We start from the raw sequence: 13700 nt of genomic DNA on the forward strand, positions 1-13700 counted from the left end.
CGTCTGGACTGCCCCCCTGCCCCCACGCGGCCGCAGAGGAAGGGCCCCATCAGGCGCTCCTGCAGGACGGCCGCCGTAGCGGGGGCGGCCGGGCCTGCCCTCTGGCAGGCTTCCAGGTGGTCTCTCCTTCCCTTTCTTTTTTCTTAAGGACATTTTGCCGCCTCCATCTGCTCTGTAACTGCTCTGCCCTTTGTTTCCTAACGTGAAATGAATGATTCAGTATTCTTTACAAACAGATTCTAATCGCGGTTCGCGCGTGCGGTCCAATCTCATTAAACAGATAAGCGGAGTCCACACGAGAAGCCCTCACGTTTCATCATCCAGGAAAGAAAAACGGAGCGAGGGAAATTACTCTGTCTTGGGACTTTTTAGAGCTTCCAAGAGCCTTTTTTTTTTCCTCTCCCAATAAATGTCCTTTAATTATAAATCAATACATGCCTTCACTCTCAGGCAGTGGCTCAGGCTCAGACAGGCAGCCATCGGGTGCTGGGGTGCTCCGCTCACCACTGCCCACCCCCACCCACACCCAGAGGCCCTGTGTAAAGGCAGCTGCCCGCCACAAACGTTTTACCGTTCATAATAAAGCACCCCACCTTCGTCCCAGAGGAAAAAAGATTGTGACAAAAGCTGGATTTTTTCCTGTTATTTTTTAAAATGATAAAAGTCATCAGCCAGTAGAAAACCAAGAGTTCCTATAATTTTAGCATCAAAACATTTTTATGACCAAAACTAGCCAGAATTTATGTCAAAAACGTCAAGTATTCCTCTGCCCCGGCCCCCTCCACCAAAGGCCTGGACGCGTCTCACTCCTGAAAGCCAGCGTTTCGTTTCTCTCGGTGTCTGACCTCGAACCCCAGAGCGTTCTCTCTAACAGGCCACTCTGAACCAGACCCATCCCGTTAAGCGTGGCGGTAAAGGTTTAGGGGTTCGCTAGGAACAGAACCCATCCTGGGTGATGGCTGAGCTCCAGCGTGCTGCGGAGCGTTAGGAAGATCTGGGCTCCGACCTCAGGGCTGCGTGCTCCGTGAAGCTGAGCAAAGCACCTCACTGTCTGGAGTCTGTTTCCTTACGGGCGACAGGATTCGTGAACTGGCGACCGTGATACCTGCTTCACTGGGCGGCAGTGAGGACCTGCAAACTTAAATGTGTGCAGAGCCGGGCCGGGCACGTCACCTGCTCCGTGACAACTGCCTTCCCCTCAGCCGGCCAAGAGTCGGGATTTAGGAGAACAGAGATTTTGAAAGAACGGTCAGCTTACTGTCATTTATCGTCGGGTGAAAGGGGATCTTAAAAAAGAATCTATCTTAAAATCGGGATCTTAAAAAAGAATCTCTCCATCTTAAAATCGAGTCTGCAGAGTAGACCCTCTGGCATTGGGGCGGTTGTCGCACTTGCTGGAATCCTGCTGGATGACTAAGGGGTCCTGGGCGCCATGACAGGTGCTGAGAGATGGCGGTCCAGACAGGTGAGATGAAGGGCTGGGGCACCTGCCCAGCCCTCCAGGGTCTTCTCACGTGGGAGCCGCTTTAGAGAGGACACAGATGCGAGCCCTCAGCGGCCAGCGCTCGGCCAGCTGCACGCTCCCTTCGGATTCACCAGAAGCGGCCGTCTGTCCTCGAGAGAAAGGAAAGTGCCAGCTCCGCGTTTCAGGTAGGGGGAGGGGCAAGGGAAGCAAGAGGAATGAAGAAAGTCCGAAAATCAGAACTGTCCGAAGCCGACGCGAAGGACAAGCACAAGGGAACACAAAGGGTCCCTCTGGGGCACCCTGTGCCTTGTATTTCCTGCGCTGGATTTGTAAAGGTGACTGGGAGTCAAGTTCATACACCGTGGGATCATAGTGAGAGCTAATGTAAACGAACTGCAGACTGGGCATACACGGGACACGCAACACATTCTGGTTGCGTGTGATGAGGTTTTTTTTGCCAGTTTTGGAAAGAAGCTGGAACCATGTTATGGAAAAAGGGCTGAAAGTGACTTAAATCGGCACTGTGCTGATGGTGTCTGTGGGGCGTGCTGAGAAGCCTCCTCTTCCTGCGTACAAGGAGGCCCTAACCGTCGCGCATGGGTGCTGGGGTACGTGCCATGCGAGCGTCAAGTGCGCCAATTCTGAAATGAGCCAGAACGGACTGGACTCTGCCTCTGCCGTTTGCTAGCTGTTCGGCCTTGGGCGATGCAGGGAACCTCGCTACTCCTCAGTTCCCTTCTCCGTTAAATGGGAGATGAGAGTACCTACTTTTTAGGGTGCTGTACAGATCAGTGAGATGGTGTACATGAATCGCCGACCACATAGGAAATACAATCCTCGTTTGAGAAGAAGACCGCGAAGTGTGTATTATAATTACCGTAGCCTGTGCTGGTTTGCTGGCCTGCCGGGACCAGCGGTCAGCATTGTCAAGACTGCAGGTTTGACCCCAGTATTGGCTGTGCCTTTTCCTGTGGCTTTGGTCACAGACGAGCCAACTACCTATGAGTGTGACGGGAACAGGGCAAGTTCATCGCCACAGGACAGTCGAGCCATGGCGTGTAGGTCAGTAATGTCGTCTGCGTCTGCGGAGGGAGGGGACATTCCCCCATGCCAGGTCGAGAGAAGGAGCCTGGTAGTGCGGACCGGGTGGGAGGGCCCTCCGGGCGGCTCCTACTTGGAGTTAAAGAGACTGACGAATCACACGTAAGGCCCCCACTCCGTGTGCTGGCTGCATAATTGGCTGCTTTCTTTTCATTGATTTATATCAATCTCTAGCCCGAAACTAATTCGTTTCAATTCCAGGGCAATTGACAGGTACACTCTTACCCCGGAAACTGTTTTTCCCTTTCGACGGTTATAAATACCCCTGTGCTATTATACTTGGCATGCCACATGCAAATGGAGGTCGGAGACCTAAATCTCGTTAGGACAGGGACAGAGGCTTGGAGCAGAGCGAGGACAGCGTGGAGCTGGAGCTGATAACAGCGGCCTTGTCCAGAACAGTCCCTGGGAGCTTTCTTATCTCCCTGTGGCAGGAGGTGCTGCGGGCTTCCTGTGCGAAATCAGGGGCGAACGCTGCTTTCCTCTTGTTGTTCGGCTTCCTCCCCCCTCAAGACGGTTCCCAGCACAGTGATTATCTCTGCATCTTCAAACATGGCGCAATCTACTTCCTTAAGAGCTTGATGTATTCTTAAGGCGAGGCGCGCTCCCCTCCCCCTAAATCTCTTTTCAAGTGCTGTTATATGGTCAGGCTCCTAAATGATTCTATTTTTATGGTTCCAATTACAAAGAGGGAAAAACTAACAGTCCCCAAATTAGAAAACAGCCACAGACTCTGTCCTCTTCACTGGGAGGACCGCGGGTCATCTAGCCTATAGTTTCCATACACGGGCTGGTGCCCAGCAGCCACGGCCCTTTGGCCTACAGGTGGGCTGGGGTCAGAGGTCGACAGTCCCGAGTGACCTCGGAGAGCAGACTGCATTTCCCGCGGGAAACGCCTCGACTTGCTTCCCTCTGACATATTTCTTTGCATTTCCTAAAGATCAGGAGTATAAAACTAAGATTTTTGTCCAAGGCTCCTCTGATCTTTTCCATTTCTTTGAGGAGAAAAAGAATGAAATTAAAGGCTTCTCTTCCAGAATTTCAGCTGTTTGATGTCACAATACCAAGTACACATGCGAATGTCTAATGTATACGAGCCATAAACTCCCACCCACCTCTAATGTATGTGTGCATGAGATATACTGATACACATGTACTGAGTGTGTGTGGAAGCCGTGAGGGCAAATATTGGTTTAAGGTATGGGTATTATGGCCTAGACAATGGAGAATAACTAATAATGAGAAATAGGGCAAAATGGCTTTTATCGTGATTTTAAAACTTCATCATTAAAGTGTCTCAAGGAAGAAAGAGTATAATTTCCCTTGGGTTGAATTTTCTCTACTAATCAATAGAGTTCAAATGTTTTCTTTTTTTTACTGTATGATTATAAGAATAGCTAGTAGAAATCACAGAAATTCCTTAAGGAGTGGTCACTTCATAGTCATTCTTTTTTTTTTTCCTTTTAATTTTAAATCTTACAATCTAATTGTAAAAACAGGTATTTTAAAAACGTTTAGGGGAAACTGATATATGGGCTGATATATGGGCTAATTCCATTAGGTACAATAATGGCATTTTTGTTATGTTAGAAAATATGCATTTTTGTTATGTTAGAAAATATGCATATTTTTTAGAGATATGCACTGGATATACAGGGCAAAATCGACATGATGCCTGGGATTTGCTTTAAAATACTTCACAAAAGAAAAAAACAAAAAGGTATACAGTATAGATGAAACAAATATGGCAAGATCTGGAAAACTGTTAGATCTGGGTGGTGGGCATATGGGGGTTTATGACACTATGTCTATTGGTATGTGTGAACACAATAAATTATTAGAACAGGTGAAAACTTGTTTCTTACTAGAAACACCACATCAGTACCCCACGCCTGTGTGTGTGCTTCCACACGTTGATGGAGTGCCAGTTACCCACTCGGCCCTTGCTGAGCTGTGAGGACAGCTACTCCACAGATGTGGCCCCTGTCCCCCTGTGGCTGCCAGCCCAGCGGGGCCTTGGGAGCATTAAATGCAAACTTAGAGAGTGGGGATGCTACGGGGGAGGGCCTAATGGGGTGTGCGCCCGGAAGGGGAGACTTGGCGAAGGCCACGTGGTTTCCAGGCCTGGGAGGAGAGGGACGAGCGCGGAGCTGCCTGCGACCCACTCGGCACTTTCCGACTTCCCTTTGCCTCGCGCCCCCCATCTTTCCGCCCTCCCCTCGGCTGCTTAAGCTCAACCCCTCCTTCTTTCTGCGTACTGGGCTTTAAAGTTTCTCTCGGTTTCAAAATCTACAGAATCTGCCCAAGACACGCATAAATTAGAACCAGCAAGCTTTCTGCTCACCACAAATTCTAGTCCAGAAGGTTCCAATACAAAATGCTTCAAAGAAATGGTCTCATGCATGTCAGCATAAAAATCAGCACATAAGGTAATCAGGTTGGGGAGAGATGGCTGAGGGTGGCTGCAGGGGCCGAAGCCGGGCTCCCGTGGGCACCCGTCCTTCCTCACCTGCTCAGGCTGACAGCCCACAGACACGTGTTTGAGGCACCTAAAACATTTCTCTGTATACGTGCACTGCGTCTCAAAGAAATCCATATTTAAATCTCAAGGAGTGTTTTAAGGGAGAGTTTGTCAAGGCTCACGGAGTGGTTCCGATCGCGAGAGCAATGAGGGTCTGCAGTGACCATAAGCTGCTTAGAGAAGGCCAGGCTGCGGTGTGGGGGGGGTGACCAGTGGGTGGTGACTGAATGCACGATGGTGGCGGGCTCGGGGCACATACGGCATGCAGGAAGATACAGGGAAAACAATTCCTTACTTTTCTATGGCATCTGTAATTCACAAACCCTAAGTGAATTAAATCGTGTAATGCTTATATAATCCTGTGAGATTAACAAGGCAGACATGTTTTTATTCTTATTTTTTAGAAGAGAAAACTTGTCATATGACTAGGAAAAGTCAGGGCGGGACCTGTGTCCCCTCTGACTCCTGGTCCGGTACTCTTTGAACTAATCATCGAACTGTAGCCTGACTGGACTATGGTTTCTGTGGGGTTCAGGTTGGAAGAGCAGGCAGGGAAATGGCCCGTGGATGGCCTGGACTATCAGACAAGAAAGCCCGGGCTTCCCTCAATCCAGTAGCTGAAGGTGTGGGAGCAAAAGGGACTGGTTTAGCCGCTGCCTGGTGGGTGCTGGACACCACCGCATTGCCCAGGCCGGAGTGGACTTAAGTGTCTTTTTTGATGTCAGGATTTTTTATTCATGTAGAACACAGGATACTTAAGATATAACAAATGATCAGCAAATATTTACACCCATGACTTGAGTAGTAAACCATGTGAAAACAGAAGCTTGATAACATGTATCTGAGAATACGCTGTCTTCCAGATATAGGTCAAAATATCTCTTTAAAATGGTACTTGGGTAGCTAGTCTAACATAACAAGAGAGATTTTGAGGACTTTTAGAAACAAAAAAGATCTTAAAAGATAAATGACTTTGACACCCTTATTTTATAATTAAACACTTGAGGCCCGAGAGGTTAAAGAGCTTGCCGTGATAGCCCAAAACTCAAAAAGAAACAGACTGAATTTAAGAACTGCTCACTGATGTGTTTCCATATACATTTAATTAGCCCTGGAAAAAATGAGCTTCCTAATGGAATAATGGAATATTCTGATTAAAAGCTGGCCTTTCATAGATGTGAAATGCTATTATTTCCTCGAGGTTTCCATTCATTAACAGACCGTTTTTTTCTGTTTGCATGTTTCCTCCACTAGGAACTAATTAAAATCTATATGTCAAATTTTCTAATTGATGCATTTTTATTTCATATTTAACATTTAGAACAGGAAGGATATATAGGATACGCTGGTAGGCTTTTTTTTTTTCAGATCAGGCAAAATATATTTGTTATTTTTAAGTTTGGAGGATGGATATTGGGGAAAAAGATCGAAGGAAAAGAAGAAAATGTGTGACTTTGTCATCCGAAAGCCTACGCAATGATTTTCATCTCTCCTGTCACATAGGCTGGCCCACGCTGCAAAGCAACATAATGACGACTGACTTTCTTTTTAAAAATAGGTATGACATTTGCTCCAATAATGAAGAGTCCTTTTTGCTGGATCCTGAGAGCAACACAGGAAACAGAATCGAGAGCATCACTCAGCGCACGGCAATCATAGAAGGAAAGAATAAGGTATTCTTTGTAAAAATAAGCATCGGGATATTTGTTCTCAAAACATGTGCAAAGCTCCCAAGTCTGGGGTTATTAGAACTAGATGTAATTCAAATGCTCATTCAAAAATTCAGAGAGAAGACAGTTTCTGAGCTGCGTCTTCATGGAGAGACGCACCAAGACCACTCAGATAGCGGTGTCCCCCGCTGACCGCCAGTTCCGAAGTAATGAGGACTCAGTCCTAATGGAAAAGGTGGAACTGCCTCTTGAACATGGCACTGGAACACGCCTGTGGCTGTCAGCCCCGGCTGCGTGTTAGTGTGCTCTCCCAATCACTGCTATATCTGAACCTCTTCTTTGAGCTAACAGCTGCCTGGGAGCTTCTAGCACGTAACCAGGATTGACAGTCACTGCCACACGAAAGTGGGATGGTGACAAGCAAAAGCTAGTACAAGACTTAAGGCTAAAGTGAAACGTGTCCGTGGCACACGCTGTCTTGTTTTCCCTGTCTTTGCAAGGGCAAAGCCTGACTACACTGAGGTGCACAAACACACACAGTATCTCCAGATTCCCTGACCTATGATATGCAAATCAAAACCACAAGAAGATACCTCACGCCTGTCAGAAGGGCTATTATCAAAAAGACAGGACATAAGTGTTGGCGAGGACGTGGAGAAAAGGGAGCCCTCGTGCACTGCTGGTAGGAATGTAAAATGGGGCGGCCACTGTGGAAAACAGGATGGAGGGTCTCGAAAAATTAAAGACAGAATGACTGTATGACCCAGCAATCCCACCTCTGGGTATTTATTTGAAGAAAATGAAAACACAGACTCAAAAAGACATAGGCATCCCTCTGTCCAATGCAGCATTATTTTACAGTAGCCAAGACATGGTAACAACCCAAGTGTCCATCCGTGGATAAAGAAATGGTGCGTATACACAAAAGAATATTATTCAGTCTTAAAAAAGAATGAAATCTTGCCGTTTTTGACAACACGGATGGACCCTGAGGGCATTCTACTAAGTGAAATAAGCCAGACAGAGAAAGACAGATACCATCTGATCTCAGCCAGTACGCAGAATCCAAAAAAAAAAAAAAAGTCAAGCTCGTGGATGCAGAGAACAGAGTGGTGGCTGCCAGAGGCAGAGCGTGCGGGGGCGGGCGAAGCGGGGAAGGGGCGTCAAACGGTATGATCTCCAGTTACAAAGTCAGTAAGTCCTGGGATGCACTGCACAGCATGGGGAATACGGTCAGGAGCAATGCTGCATGGCACACTTTAAGCTGCTTAGAGAACAGATCTTAAAAGTTATGATCACGAGAAAAAAAGTGTGTAACTAAATATGGTGACCAGTGTTAACTAGAGTTATAATGGTGATCATTTTGTAACATATACAAATATCAAATCGTTATGTTGCACACCTGAAACTCATAATGTTATATGCCAATTACACCTCAAAAAAAAAAAAAACACAGAGACTTCTAACTTGCCCCCCCCATCCCAACAGAATCAGGGTCTAACAGGTGTCTTTTCTGCCTCCACTGTGCTCATCCTTCTCTACTTTCCTAACCCCTACTGAGCCTCAGCAAAGCTGACGTCTTATGGACCAGGCAAATCTTGGTGGATCTAAGACCTGGAGACATTTTTTTCTGTTGAATTAGTGGAAAACATACTGAAAAATATGCTATTATCAGACACAGGGTAGTGATGCTTTAAAAAGGAAAAACATATCAGATAAGCCCTTTCTGAAACATCTGTTTACACGTGCATGTCTCGATTTGGAGTAGTCTGTTAATATGGATGCTTCTGCCTGAGTGTGGTTATGCTTATGTTATCTATTTATTCGGCTGTATTCTTTGCATTTGAAGGTGACAGAGTAGATGGCATCATTCTCCGTGCAGGATTTAACAATAACAACAAATAACATCTAAATTCTTCATCACGTTAAACTTTTCGGCATATGCTAATATCGACATCATTCTTTGGCTGGTCAGAGTGGTGCGGTTACCTCCATTTTAAAGATAAAAACTGGGATGATTAGACAGTTAGCTCAAAGAAGCAAACGAGAAAGTTTTCCTATTCCAAAACCCAGTGCTGTGCCAGCTAAGCCCATAGAGAAATTAACTGAAACGGTGATGGCTGGCATGATCGTATCAGCAATCACTTGTCAAGGATTTAGGAAACGTTTTTACAACTAGCAGTTGCTGTAAGTAGTTTATGGTTTTTTTTCTCTAATACAAACGAACAATAGTTTAAGACATTCCGTGATGCGTAGCTATTGATGGGAGAGCAGCTTAATGAAATATTTAGCAAAGAGGAAATTCTATAAACTTTAAAGTTTAATTTGAGTGATGACACATTTTTTTTTAAACAGGAATTTGCCTCAGAATAGAAGTCAAGTTAGTTGTCACAAAGTACTAGAAAATCTCAAGATGCCATTGATTGTGTCAATTCATTTTGCCTCTTCCTGGCCATAATTGCTGGATATTAAAACAAGAATTTATGAGCTCAATTTCTGTGGTAGCGTCTAGTCCTATTTTGGTATCCTAGCCACAGAAATACACAATAGAAAAGAAAATGGAAAATGAAAAAGTTAATTGAGGTTTCTGATGAGCCTGAACCATGAAGGAGCAACCTGATTTTTGTGCTGAATACCTGTTTAAGAACCAGTGGGCGGAGAGTAACAAAACCTGGCAACATGAAGGAACTTCCAGATCTCTCCCGGGCAGGCGTGAAACATATTTACTGACTTGCAATTCTGTAGTTACACAGAGGTTTAACTCTCCATCTCTTGAACACAGCTGGCACTTGTACCGCCCCATAGCAGTCTAGAGCAGTGGGATCAAGCTCTGCCACTTCCTATGCTGCATAACCACATACGAATCAGTTCACCTCTCTGAGCCTGAGTTCTCTCCTCCAAAAATATGCAGCTAATAACATTTTTCCTATCTAATTTGCCTATCGTTACAAAGATGATTGTCATATAGACCCTAATGCAATTCTCCGAATTGACTGAGATCACATACGATGAAGACCATTTGTTAAACAAGTATAAGCGATGAAAAACACTTAATACGCTTTGTAAACAGTTGCTCTACGTGTATGTCTGTATACAGATATATAACGTCCTATTAGCAGCTGTAACTGTAACACATTAGACTTTAAATTATTAATTTCACGTCCTAAACTTAGAAGAATTTACTTCTTTTACTTTCAGCATCTATTAATGTACCTACCTTTCTGTGTGTCTAAAAAAATTTACCTTTCATATGATGATGACAGATGGAAGTTTGGCTATTTCAGAATGATTTGCATGGGTCTTTTCTTTACAATTAAAATCGCTTTATGTTCTGTACATTTTTAGTCCCAATTTAAGACTATAACACCCAGTTTCCCTCCAGGCACATGGCTGGCATACCCAGCAGCACCACCCACAGACCAGGGGACAGAAAGCCCACTGGGGCATCTGCTGGATTTCAGGGGCTTGCGGGTTTTTTTGTGGTTTTTTTGTTTGTTTGTTTGTTTCTTTGCTTCATTGTTTTATTTTGTTTCATGTAATTCAAGGAAGAGCACAGAGGACAATATAATTCAGTTTCCTTACTGGCAAGTTTTGGCCTAGATTGTGAAAAGTGAGTCATCAATGGAGTCGTTAATAGCAAACGTGGTGTTTCACTCTGTTTAAATGGGGCGGCCAGACTACTGGGTCTGGAGGTATGGAACGGGAAGTAGAAAAGGCCCTGTGTGAGGAAAAACACACAGGAAATATGTCTTACAGCATTAATTCTGTGAGGCTGGAGAATCCTGACAATTTTGACATTTTAGCAACGTTTCCATTGAAATCATTTTGAGGTACTTTGGGAAGTATACTGTACGAGGCAGTCGAAGACAGGAGCGTCAATGCCCGACCACAGAATTACAGCTTGTGTTTCGTTTCCCGCATACTCCCTAATTTTTTTCTATTTCTCATGTTCTATTTTTCCATCACCTGGTTCAAATGTGCCACCCTAGGTTAATTTTATTTCTTCCTGAGACACTTAAAAGGAAACTATATTAGAAACATCCCGAGATTACAATCACTGTTCTATATATAGGCTTTTTCTACAAGCTGATGCTGGAAATTAAGCTGAATTACACATCATGCCATCTATTCTATTCCATGAGGTTCAAATCATATTGTAGTGGTGAATTACTAATACTGAGCAGAAAGGGAGGAAGGAAGGCATATGAATAACTTCCAAACTTACAGTACCTGACGACGGTTTGCATCAGTGTTCCTGAGTCATACAAATAAACCAGGGAATGGACTTTGACAGTCTGTTTCTTATATCTAAATCGTTGAGGTCCTGGCAGGACAAGTAGAGGCACTTGTGGGTTCAGAGCTAAGGTAAAATTGTGGCAAATGAAAACTGATCATAGAAACGACACAAGCATAAATCTTTGAGAATTTCTTTTAGTGAACCTTATGAAATAAATGATTATAATTTCAAGCACTTGTTGCAACTCGAATTCTTGGCACTTCCTCTTACTAAGTATTAAGTTGGTATTTGGTATCCAACTGTTAAGCTATTTTTATTTTTTTTTTTCCTCCCTTGAAACAATAATATTTGGTTATGATTTGGATTTGTCCCTTTAATTCAGAAGACTCCTATACTGAGTCTTACCGTCCTATATTCACCTACGGCTCACACTTGAGCTCCTTTTTCTGACTCTGTAAAGTTTATACTTCAATGGTCAGACTGTTTTTCATGAAAATGTTTTCATTTATAATTTAAAAATATATTCTCTGGAAAAAGAGAAGTACTCTAGACATCAGATAAGTTTTAATAAAGTTGATCATAGGATATAAGTTTCATCTTCTTTCTAAATTTTCTTCTTTAATTATAACTTTTCATTCATCAATCATATTTTCAAACCATACACACCATATCCATTGAAAACCAGCTTGCAGCTTGTATACTATACTAAGAAAGAAACTCGAATTTCTGTACACGGTAGCGTTTAGCTTATGTGCCCTATCCGGGCTGACTCAAGGAGGTATTCTCGAGGAAAAACCCAATTCAAGGACTAGACAGAACTCTACCGAGAGAGCTGAGCTATTACCTGTAAGGAGTTTTAAGGCAAGATGCAGGTTATGGAGAGAGTTAGGAGCAGAGGCGCTGGAGTCCGATGACCCAGGTCTGTCTGTGCTACTGCGAATCTGTGCGTGAGTCACTTAACCTCCGTGACCTCAGCTGCTGCTTCTGCAGAACAGGGTCACACACCCACGCCCGAGGGCCCAGGGAGGATTAAACGAGATAATGCCTGCACACTATCTGGTGCACAGCAAGGGGCACAAAAAGGGACCCAGAACCAAAGAAACAGTATAAACCCCGATCTGTGTCATGTTCTAGTTCAATGGTAACAGAAACTTTGGAGAGGTGAGTTCTGGCAGGCTGACTGTGAGGGAGGTGTTTGTTTTGGAAGGGATCACTCGGGCAGAATGAGACTCAAATGCCTTCCTGTCTCCACGGATCACCGGGAGGCCTGATTCATTTCTCTCCCAGGCACCCTGACTCCATTCTGAGCACAGACAGCTTCGGAGCTATCCGACTGTGCTGGAGTCTCGTAAAATGGCTGTAGCCACCCCCAGACAGCCCGCGCAGGTCCCCAGTATGGCAGATGTGTACATCTGATGACTTTCTTTTGCGTGGGACCCAGTTCTTGTTCTCAGGTGCTCTGAGTTCAGTGAAACCAAGATAATTTTTAATAGGAATCCAAACAACTTCCAGATTCAGGGCCCCGCCGTCCGGAACGTCAGACAGTCTGAAGCCAAGCAGAAGGGAGTTTCTCACCTGCTTCTCGAGCAACACTAAATCTGAGGATCTAAATAAGGTTCTGCGGAAGCTCCTTAGGAAAACACTGGCGAGCTAACGCCGTCAGAACGGCAGTGCTCAGCAGAGAGGCGAGCGGCAACAGGGGCCGGCAGCCTGGCCGTGTGCTCCCGGAGTGCGAACCTGTCGCACGCTGGGTGAGGTGTCTCAGCCCAGGCTTCCCGAGACGGAACAGGCAGAGCCTTAGTGTGTCCCTCCAGCTGCCACCAGCTAACACTGCCTTTCACGCTGCCACCTACGAGCTTCTCTCTTGCTTTCGTTTTCTCCCATGACTTGAGTGGTAGGTGCAGGACTTCAAAGGAAGTGGCTATCCAGAATTTGTTTTTATTTCTCACCTCTTATAAAGATTAATAATCAAAGCAGAGAGACCTCTGAGCTCTCCTCCAGACTCTTCACTGTTGATTTGCCTTTGTGTGTGTGTTGCTCCTCAAAAGAAGGATAACACTTGATCTTTGAGTAGAGACATCTTCTCTATCAACTTAAAGTAGTCCCTCGAGGTTAAGAACACAGATTGTGTCATATTCATGTCTGTGCCTTCAAACATCTGGGCAATGCCTCGATAAACACTCAGTAAATGTCTGCTAAATTAAATTTAAAATGCCACATATTGCAGACACTTTCATTTCCAATAATTTCAATAATACACAGAGGATCAATGGGCAGTATAATTAAACAGATCCAACAAACAGAAGAGGAAGCATCTTGTAATATTCACCAACCACAGCAAAAATGACAGAATTTGGAGCAATGGACTGGCTGGCTAAAATAAGTAGGAGCATATTTTTAGTCTTCCTGATCTGTAGAATAAACACAGCAGTACTTTCATTTATTGAATGGGATGTGAGAACGTAAGTGTCTGGCATATGACTGAGCAGCTCAGAAGAATGTTCGGACCCTCTGCAGATTTGCGTTCACCATCTTAGAAAGTCCAGTCACATTTCAGCCTGTGTGTTACTTTAGTCTGCACGTCACTCAATCATTATACTTCACTGGCACAGCCTCTGCGATTTCAAAGCCTGCGACCAGTTACTCGTGTCCTAGGAGATAGGCTGCAACAATTTATAAATAACTAGATCAACATTTTTTTTTGTA

At 44.7% G+C, this 13700-nt stretch overlaps 1 protein-coding gene across 2 annotated transcripts in view; it reads left to right on the forward strand.

Moving 5' to 3' along the window:
- The window catches only part of FLT1 (fms related tyrosine kinase 1), a 130501-nt gene that overhangs the window by 42604 nt on the left and 74197 nt on the right, over positions 1 to 13700 (forward strand). For both annotated transcript variants that reach the window (XM_025046906.1, XM_015590144.2), the window contains exon 10: positions 6646 to 6760. In XM_025046906.1, coding sequence (XP_024902674.1) covers positions 6646 to 6760 — 115 coding nt within the window. The remainder of the gene's footprint in view (positions 1 to 6645; positions 6761 to 13700) is intronic.

Source organism: Pteropus alecto, unplaced genomic scaffold, assembly GCF_000325575.1.
Source record: "Pteropus alecto unplaced genomic scaffold, ASM32557v1 scaffold80, whole genome shotgun sequence".
In the NCBI taxonomy this organism is placed as follows: Eukaryota; Metazoa; Chordata; class Mammalia; order Chiroptera; family Pteropodidae; genus Pteropus; species Pteropus alecto.